Source organism: Lipotes vexillifer, unplaced genomic scaffold (genome assembly GCF_000442215.2).
Source record: "Lipotes vexillifer unplaced genomic scaffold, Lipotes_vexillifer_v1.1 scaffold394, whole genome shotgun sequence".
In the NCBI taxonomy this organism is placed as follows: Eukaryota; Metazoa; Chordata; class Mammalia; order Artiodactyla; family Lipotidae; genus Lipotes; species Lipotes vexillifer.
In genome coordinates, this window is record NW_006791731.1 from 1,001,102 (window position 1) to 1,011,568 (window position 10,467).

Below are 10,467 nucleotides of genomic sequence, written 5' to 3' on the forward strand. Positions count from 1 at the left end.
TGCCGCAGTGCCAACGGTGCGGCAGGGAGTTAACCGGCGGGAGAAAAGGCCCCAGGAAGCAAAAGGCCTCCGGATGCAGGATGGGGAGATTGGAACTTATCCTAAGGACGACAGGGAACCAATTTGTGGTTTTAGATAAGAAAGGATGTTTCTCCAACTTGCCTTTCTGAAAGATCAAAATATGCTAAGGAGGGGCTTCCCTGGTGGCGCAGTGGTTGAGAGTCCGCCTGCCGATGCAGGGGACATGGGTTCGTGCCCCGGTCTGGGAGTATCCCACATGCCGCGGAGCGGCTGGGCCCGTGAGCCATGGCCACTGAGCCTGCGCGTCCGGAGCCTGTGCTCCGCCACGGGAGAGGCCACAACAGTGAGAGGCCCGCGTACCGCAAAAAAAAAAAAAAAAAAAGCTAAGGAATACTCTTTTAAAGTGATACGATTAGATACATAATTCTACTTTAGAAGGGATTTAACTCTGGGGTGAATTGTGATTGTGCAATGAAACAGAAGAACCTTCTCCCGAGACCGGGCTCCCCCGCCCCAGGCTGGTCCAGCTCCAAGTCAGCTGTCCAGTCACGTGGCTCTCCCGCGGGCACGTGCTCCCAGCGGAGGAGGAAGACAGCGGGCCGGCTGGGCAGCCAAGTGGGAGGTGGCAGCCCACTCCAGAGGCAGCCCTGCCGGTGACTCTGGGAAATGGTGACACGTCCAAAGCCGCATGACTTAGCGCTCACACCACTCGCTTCGACTATCACTCAGTGAGTTGGAGAATAGTTTACAAGTCTGTGTGCTCCCCCTGGCCTACATACTTCTCACCCAAATGTATGGGGGTCTAACTCAAGGGAAGTCCCTCTTGGTGAACCTCTTGACTGCCTTTAAAGTTTGGAGTTGAGGTGAACTCTGTCCCATACTGACTACATTCATAGAGTCTGTCTTCAGCATGAATTTTCTGGTGCTGAAGGAAGTTTGACCTCTGAATAAAGCCTTTCCCACAGTAACTACATACATAGGGCTTCTCTCCAGTGTGAATAACCTGGTGTAGGAGGAGCTTGGAGCTCTGAATGAAGGCTTTCCCACAGTCCTTACACGCAAAGGGCCTGTCCCCAGTGTGGATCTTCTGATGCTCAGTGAGATGGGCTTTCTGGAGAAAAGCTTTCCCACATTCCTTACACTCATACACCCTCTCTCCAGTGTGGATCTTCTGGTGTCGAATAAGGTACGAACTCAGAAAGAACGCTTTCCCGCACTCGTTACATTCATAGAGCTTCTCTCCAGTGTGGATCCTCTGATGCTGAGTGAAGTTCGACGTCTGGCTGAAACGCTTCCCGCACTCGTTGCACACGTAAGGCCTCTCTCCAGTGTGGATCCTCTGGTGCTGGATGAGCTTCGAGCTCCGGATGAAGGCCTTGCCGCACTCGTTGCACTCGTAGGGCCTCTCCCCGGTGTGGATCCTCTGGTGCTCGATGAGGTCCGAGCGGTGGCGGAAGGCCTTCCTGCACTCCTCACACTCGTACTGCCTCACCTCCGTGTGGACCTGGTAATGCCGGATGAGGCTGGAGCTCCGGATGAAGGCCTTGCCGCACTCGTTGCACTCGTAGGGCCTCTCCCCAGTGTGGATCCTCTGGTGCCGGATGAGCAGCGAGCTCTGACTGAAGCCTTTCCCGCATTCCTTGCACTCGAAAGGTCGCTCCCGGGTGTGGACGCGCTGGTGGCGGATCAGGTCTGAGCTGTGACAGAACGCCTTCCCACACTGAGCGCACTTGAAGGGCCTTTCTCCCGCGTGCGCTTTCTGATGCTCCACAAGATCCGCGTAGAGAACGAAGTCTTTCCCACACGCGTTACACACGTAGAGTCTGTCTCCGCCGTGAGCGCGCGGATGCTCCACGAGGTGGGAGCTCTGGCCGAAGCCCCTCCCACACTCGTCACGTCTGTGAGATTTCTCCCCAGCCTGAGAAACCTGATGTCTGACCAGGTCCGAATTAAACGGGAAGCTTCCGCAAGCCTCGCGCTGGTGGGCCTCCCCTTCGATCAGCTCTCTCTGAAGCAGGAGGAGGTTTGAGCTCAGGACGGGGCTTCCTCCTGACTTACTGCCCACCTGCGCTGCCTCTCCTGTTTGGATCTTCCAGTGGGTAACTGTCACCTGCTTGAAACCTCCCTCCTGGGAGGGGCAGCTCCGCAGGCTCTGCCCGTCCAGGTTTCCCAACAGCCCCCCTAATCTGGGTTCAGGGCCCCCGCCAGGTGCAGGGGCAGCGAGCTCCATCACTGTGAGGGCTTCAGACACTGTCTTCTGCAGATTTCCATGCTCAGAAATTCAGGCTCCGGAGTCACCTTCTAGTCACCAGTCAGTCTGCAATCAAAGAGAGTACGGTTATCTTTCCCCTTCCTTAACAGACGGGAACCTGCTGGACCGGGCGGGCGGGTAGCAAAACGCATATCCAAGGAATGGGAGAGAGGAAAATGTTCCCTCTGCCCACACTCCCGGCCCAGCACCGCGCTCGGCTCACCCCGCCGGCCTCTCCGCTGGTGAAGGCCTCTTTGGGCTCCACCGCCAACACCAACTCCAGGGGACAGACTGGCCGATGGCAGATGGGCAGGGATGTGGCTTGGACTCCACTCAAAAATCAAGACATATTCCAAAGAAACGCAGATGGATCGCTCTTACCACCTCTGCGCTGCCCCTCCTTCCCCAGCTTAGATGACCGATGGGATTATTCATTTGGGCTATATATTACACTCATTCTCTTGCATATTAATCCTAACTCCCCTGCCCTTCCCCTCCTCTATCATACTTGTGTGGGAAAACCCCAACTCGAGTAAAATTCAGCTTGCTTCCTGATCGGTGTCTGCACCCCTGCCGACTCAGTTCTCTCTACATTTATAACCACTTGCCTAACGGACCCTGAGAGCTGCCGGCAATTTCTACACTTGGCTAACTCCCCTGTAAGATCATCTCCTGGTTTCTCCTCTCAAATGTCCAACACGCCGTCCTTCCTCTCAGGGACGATGACCTTGCGTCTTCCTTCAGTGGGAAAATAGAAGCAATGAGACGAGAATGCCCACTTTCTCCCACATTTACCAACCTACCTGTGTTTGCGCCCACACCACACCCTCCCTCTTTAAGGGGCTAAATGTCCTTGATCGAATCCAAGGTAAAGACGTCCACCTGTGCACCCCCGGCCCTGCCCTGCAGAAGTCTGGGGTTGGAATGTTCACCACAGCCCTGTTCATATCACCAAAATATCCATCAACAGAACAAAGGGTAAACTGAGGCATCCTCCAACAAGGGAGGAATGCATAGCAATGAAAAGACCTGCCCCACACAAAAGCACAGGTGAACCTCACAGATGTAACGGTGAGCCAGAGTTCATATCATATGATCCTATTTATACAAAATTCAGAAACAGACAAAACCAACCATGGTGGGAGACTCGAGCCAGTGATGGTCTCTAGGGAGATCATGGCTGGCAGGGGGTGCAGGGAGGCCTCAGGGTTCTGGTGACCTGCACGTGGGCCTCGCTCCACAGGTGTGTTTGCTTTGTAAAAGCCTGTGCTTATTTAACCTCCCACGGTCTCTGGGACGCTGTGCCCAGCTCCCTTCTCCAGCTCTGGAATTCTCGCACCCGGAGCTGAGCTTCGTTGCAGTCATGCCCTCTCCGTTGCGAGCCATCCATCATTATGTAACAGTTTACCTCAGACTTCCAGCAGAAAAGGGACCCAGCTCCCATCTCACAGGGCCGTAGGTCGGAAGTCCAGCCTGGTACGACTGGGGGCCCTGAGAAGGGTCGCACAAGGTGTCAGCCAGGCTGAGGTCTCCTCTGGAAGCTCTGGGAAAACGTATTTCCACACACTCGGGTTGTTGGCAGAAGGTGGTCCCCTGCACTTGTGGAACTGTCCCCGATCACTGGCTGGTGGCCCCTCGGGAGCACCCGCACCTTCCAGGCAGGAGCAGCTCAGACGCCCTCTCTGATTCTCTTCCGTGACCAGCTGCAGAAAGCCTGCTTTCCAAGGGCTCCCCGACTAGCCCTACCTTATGTCAACTGACCGCCAGAGCCCTCCCTGGCAGCCGGGAGGGGTGCACAGTCGGGGCCATCTCAGGACCCTGCCTGCCACACCCCAGCTGGGGCCCAGCCCACAACGGAGCCCAGAGCACCCCAGTCTCCACCTGGGGCAACTCGGAAGGGTCACCCAGCCCCAAAGCTCCACTGGGATGTGCCTGGGCCTGTTTCAAACCCACTGCCCGATCCCTCCTTCCTCACAGGTGCATCCCCGAGCGTGCCCCCGAGCTGCGCCCACTTCCCAGGAGCTCCGTCCAAGACGACCCTGCATGCTCACCTCTCACCCCAAATCTGCACCAGTGGGAAGCAGACCAGTTGCTATGCAGCCCCACAAAGCGATGCCCTCCAAAACCCATTTCCAACGTGGCTGCCAAGGACAAGGATGTGCCAGTGAGGGCACAGCCAAGCAGAGGGGAGCAGCCCGGGGGCAGGAAAGTGGCGTAACCAGGTAACACGAGCTCTATGGCCGCAGGGCTCCTTCCCAACAGGCTGTTCTTTTTTCTTCGCGAGGCGCAGCTCGCATCAAGTGCACACATCTCGATGAACTCCTGGCGTACACCTGCCTAACCACCAACACTTCCATAGCCCAGTGGCTCCCCCTCCAAGGGGAACCATCTTTATTATTATAGGTGAATTCTGCATGTTTTCAATTTCAATTAAATGGAATCATACAGTTATGTTTTGTGTCTGCTTTTTATTCAACATGTACCCACTTTTTATGGATATAGAATTCACACACCATAAAATTCACCATTTTAAAGTGCACAATTCAGTGCTTTTTATAATACCCCTAAGGTTGTAGAATGTTCCACACTATCTAATTACCTCCCGGGCACTGTCATGACCCCACCACGTGTCTGCTGATGCTGAGCGCCGCACTGGGGAGGCCACTTGTGTGGCACAGACCTCACGGTGTGCGGCCTCCACTGCGTGAACACACCGCCACGCGCCTTCCTCTCTCCTATCCACCAACACCGAGGGGCTGGCAGCTCGGGCTTGGGGACAGAGCTGCCATAACTGGTCCTGTGCTTGTCTTCTGGTCGACAGAGGTGCTCATTTCTGCTGGGTCCTGGGACTCCTTCACTTCAGTGGCCACCAGTTCAGGCCGCTCTTGCAGACTCCACTGGGAACTGCAGCGGCTGTGGACCAGCGACTGCTGTGGGTTTGGGGTTCTTCCCCTTCCTGAGTGGAGGCATCTATGTGGTGGGTGAGGAGACAGCATTTGGGGAGGCTGGGACTTGTCTGAGTTTAGACTGTGACCACGTGAAGAGGCCCTGGTGCCGGGAGAAGGCCACACACAGAGGTCTTGGCTCTGGGTGGGAAGCACTTAACTGAGCAGGACCTGGTGTGGGACCCAGGGCGGCCGATGGGGTAAACTGTGGCAGAGACACACTGCCCGGCGTCCCTGCTTCCTCTGAGTGATTGAAACCCCTCCAGAAATTTTAGTGGACACACAGCAGTGAATGACTTCATTTCCTGAAGTCCCCTGAAGTGAGGTGTGACCCTGTGACTGATTCCAGCTATGAGACAGGAACGGAAGGGATGTGCGCATGCCACCCATCTCCCACCCTCTCGCCCACCTGCGGTGACGTATGGTAGGCTCCAGGGCGCTGGAGGGGCAGAGCCACCCACCTGCCTGTGAGACAGAACACAAGAAACCAAGTTTCCTGTTGGAAACACTATTTTTGAATCTCTGTTACAGCAAAATGAACCCATGCTTAAATACTGCTATTAGACAACGTGACTATTCAGATGCAACGTTCCCTGTGATGATAAAGAAACTGAACCCGCACACCAAGAGCTGACAATGAGGATGAGAAGCTGAGCACAAGTCTATGCGAGGCATTTCTCTCCGTGTGAGATTTGCAACACAGCTTCCTGGAGCAGCAGCCCTCTTGGGGTGCCCTGTGACACAGCATTTACGACCACTGCCTGGTGACGTTCGCTGAGAATGTTCTTCCAAGTTAAAGGCCCACTAACATGGTTTAAAATCTTTTCTGCTTACAAAAATTACTTTTAACTAGTTATTTTTTCAAGGTATAAAGGTAAACTCTGCTATTCAAGAAAAACTTTAAAAATAACAATAAAATTACCCTTAACCCCACCACTCAGATTACACATGGACATTTTTCCTCTGGTGCTTTTCTGCACCAATGTATTACGAAATCAGGACCACACTCCTCAGTCTCATATCCTGTTTTACTTTACTTTTATATCTTGTTAATTCTTAGCGATTAAAAACATAAGATACACATTGTAAAAGTATTTCAAGGGGTAAACATAAAATATAGACTATGATAACCCCCAGCAATCCAACAGAGAACCACTGTTAGCTGTTCAGTTTATACACATTCATCCAGACCTCTGATTAAACAAAAACAATGATACATTTACTTAGGTACACACGATTTTCAGATATAAACATGGGATCACACTATACCCATCCACCTGCAACACTTTCTGGCATTCTTCAAGTTCATTCACACAGATGCACCTGGCGTTCTGAGCAGCAGCGTTGCCAGCACAGGCGCTCAGAGGCCCTACTACACATCAGGTGCCACAGGCAGACCATCCCTGTGCCTCTGGTGTCACAAGGATGCTCCCTGACGTATTCTGCCTGCTTCTCTTCCCCAGACAGGTGGAAGGAGTTAGCCAAATGAAAGGTTTGAGAGAATAACCAGGCATGCAGCACCCAACCTCTTGGACAAGGTGTCCAGCAGGCAGGACAGTGTCTAACCAGCACTCGCCTGAGAAGTCCAATGTCACTCCAACCTAGGCTTTGACCAATAGTGAGGTGACCTCTCGCTCTTCATGGGCCTCACTGGCGCAGACTTGGGAGGGCAGGAGGGGTGCTACTGATGAGGGCCCCTCAAACCCCAACCAGGCAGTGCTGAACTGGCCTGCATGGTCTCAGGGACACCTCCAAACCTTGTGAGGCAGCTATTACCTCTATTATTTACTCTATTTCACAGAGGCTGAGAAAGTCAATTACCCAAGGCTGTTAAGTGGCAGAGCTCAGGTTGAGAGCCAGGCCTGTCTACCTCCACTGCCCATTTCCTGCTATTGAAGATTTTTTTCCCTTCCCAACTATGATGTCACTTTTACAGGATATTTTGCTTAGATCAGCTGGGATTAGTATTATAAAAGTAAGCTAGGGCTTCCCTGGAGGCTCAGTGGTTGAGAGTCTGCCTGCCGATGTAGGGGACATGGGTTCGTGCCCCGGTCCGGGAAGATCCCACATGCCGCGGAGCGGCTGGGCCCGTGAGCCATGGCTGCTGAGCCTGCGCGTCCGTAGCCTGCACTCCGCAACGGGAGAGGCCACAACAGTGAGAGGCCCAGGTACCACAAAAACAAAAACAAAAACAAAAAAAAAGGGGGGGAAGACTTGGTTTTTTGTTTTGGAGGTGATATTTTCTGATTTTTTTGTTCAAAATGACTGTTATACCATCTGAAAACAGGCTTGCATATACTTACAAGAATATAGCTTTAAAAATGTATGCCTTTTCATGATTTTCATAACTTTTTTTAACTTTAGCGGAAGTTTTAAAAACTAAGTATACCTTGCTTTGAATAAACATTTATCTTAAATTCAGCAATCTTTCAGTTTCTGCTTAGCTCCTTTTTCTTCTGTGAATTCAAGCAAAATTAAATTGATAATATTTCATTTAAAGAAACCTGAATGAAATGAACAAAGGAAGTAAAAATACGCCAGACATCTGGTTCCATAACATCCAAGGCTAACGTGGCCCACTCTTCTGTTATAACATATAGAATGTGCTGGACAAAATATAACATGAAACTGTCTAAATACACAGTTGATGCTGAGAGATGGGGCAAGCCTCAGTGCTGCGAATGAAGTGGAAGCTTAGCCTGGGAGTGGAGCCTGTGAGCAGCCCAGAGGGGCTCAGAGATGGTGAGGGGGCAGTGCCCGCTGCAGGCACTAGAAGCTGTCTGCACTGGTGAAAGGGCGTTACAGCCTTGGGCTTACAAGTTAGCCAAGGTCGCTGTCTGCTGCTTACAGCCTAAAGAAAGGAAGCAGGAAGGTTTGCAAAGCTTCACCCTTGGGAATGAATAATGGGAAAAAGAGTAAAAAGACACACGAGGAAGACACGGACTAGAGCTCCAGGAGAATCTGTACCTCTGTGCTGCCTTGCAGCGCCACTGTCATCAACCTGAGCTTCTGCCACTGCAGCCGTGTTGGGGACCGAGTGCCTGGCGTGTGCTTTTCTTCTTTCCTCACAACCATCCATGAAGTTTAGGGAGGTGACTCGTTTAAGGCTGAGCCAGCTGCTAGCTCCTACCTCCTCCTCCCACCCCACCCCATGGCCATTTGGTTTTTGCTCCCAGGGCTCTGCCCAACGATGCCAATGGTCTTCTCCCTTCCTGACAAGTTCAGTGTCCTTTCAACAGTCATATTCCACAACCCGAGGCAGCACTGGACATGCCTGACAGCTCCTTGAACTGGTTCAAGACCTCGCCCTGTTTCTGGGTCAGCTGCTTCCCTGAGCACCCCTTCCATCACTGGCTTGTGAATGTGGTCTGGGCCTTCTCAGCTCAGCCCTGCAAGCCCCATCGTCCCCAGGACCTTTCCAGGAGAGTCAGGAATCCATCACCATCACTCCAGGAAGGGCTGGAGCCGCCAAGTTAGGCTTGTGAAAGTACAGAGACCCCTCCCCACTCATTTCTCTCTGTATTCTCCATAAGAGGGATGCTGCAGTTATCACCATTATTAAGATACCGTTACAATGTTACATCTACAAAAAGTCCCACCTCTGTGGACAGGATCAAGGTATCGCCTGAAGACTCGGTTAGATTGGCATCTCTCAGACCCTAGGTGGGCAAAAGACATTTCTGTCATTCATTGGGACTGGAGCTCGGGGAAAGGATGTGCCGCAGAGAGGCTACTGCAGCGTGATGAGCTCTACAGACAAACTGCCTGAGTCCAAACTGGCCTCCAGCTAACATTCTTGGGAAACCACAGGCATGCTACTCAGGCCCTGAAGATCCCATGACCACCATGCAGCCACTGCATGAGGGGGTAAGACGTCCAGGACATCAGCAGAGACGGCCACCGGGTTCAGATACGACTCTAGAAAGGGAGCCTTCAGGGGAGAGCTGGGACAGCGCAGCCCATCACCTCTCCCCACTTGGGAGTTCTCCTTCGGGACCAGGGCTGGAGGGGATCCTGTTCATCACCTCTACCGTCGCCAGGGCAGAGATGCCGGCTCTGCACCTCCTCCAGCACAAAGAGGCTCGAGGCCCCGGCCACTTCCCCAGCATCATTTGGAGAACTCCCTTGGGCTCCTGGGAGAGGAGGCAGGCTTAGGGCAAAACAGTAGTACTAGCCGCACCTGTGCCCCCCCACCCCCCGCCAGGCCACCTCGGAAGGGCTGGTGGGCTTGAGAACTGCGACACAGACGCTGAAGCTGGAGGCTCTACGGCTTGGGTGTGTGACCCCTGGAGCCAGAGAAAGGAACCAAAAGAGTGGAACCGGGTATTCACCCACACGACGTTCCTTTGGGAGAGAAGCTGCGGGCCCCGGGCCGGACTGCAGCCCAGCGGGGGCGGCCGTGACGGCTGCCAGGAGCCGGGCTCACCGTGGCCCAGGCTCCGGGACCCCCGTGCGGGCCGACCGCGCTCAGCCCTCCCGTCCGCCCGACCGGAGGACCCTGCCGCCCCCGCCCGCGGCCCGGAACGCGCCACTCACCCGGCGCCCAGCGGCGAGAGGACGGCGCGCGCCCCGCACGCGAACCCCTGGCCGCCCGCCCCGCTGGCCTGCCCTGCTGACAAAGCCCGCACGGCAGCCCGCACGCCGCCGCCGGAAATCGGCCCGAGGCCCCGCCCGGGGAGCTTCCGGTGCCGCTCTAGGCGCGCAGAGACCAGCCGGTCTCTCGGTGGTACGGACCTCCGGCCGGCCGCGGGCGGCAGGGAGCCCGGCGGGGAGCCGGGCAGGGGGCAGAGCCGGACTGCAGCTCCCGCGCCCCCGCAGCCTTGAACGCCGCCTGCCCGCCAAGTGTGAATGGCTGACAGGGGTTGTGTCTCCCGGGAGCTGTAAATGCTGGCGTTGAGAACCAGGCAGAGCTCCCGGCGCCCAGCGGCCCCGGGCCCCAGGGCGTGCGTCCCCCCTCCGCCTTCGGGCACGGGCCGAGGGCCGCTCCTCAGAGAGGCGAGGCCTGGTGCGGCGCGGGCCGCAGAGGGCTTCCGCCTCCTTCCCGTGGCGGGCAGCGCTTCCCGAGCCTTGCCGCAGAGGCTCACTCCAAGCCCACGAGGAATGTCCTCCAACATCTTCCTTCTACGGACCAGGGACTGAAGCTGGAGAAGCCAGGTCACTTCGGCGAGGTCACACAGCTAGTGAGTGGCCAGGCCGACCGCCTCGAGGGCCACGCTCCTGCCCTGGCCATGCGTTTGGTCCTGCGGGAGC

At 54.9% G+C, this 10,467-nt stretch overlaps 1 protein-coding gene across 1 annotated transcript; it reads right to left on the reverse strand.

Moving 5' to 3' along the window:
* Positions 1-766: 766 nt before the first annotated feature.
* ZNF623 (zinc finger protein 623) lies at positions 767-10,331 on the reverse strand. Its single transcript, XM_007464612.1, is given in 5 exon segments — positions 767-2,278; positions 2,496-2,563; positions 9,249-9,350; positions 9,412-9,452; positions 9,754-10,331. Coding segments are annotated over 5 exon segments (2,301 nt in total).
* Between the last annotated feature and the right edge of the window lie 136 nt (positions 10,332-10,467).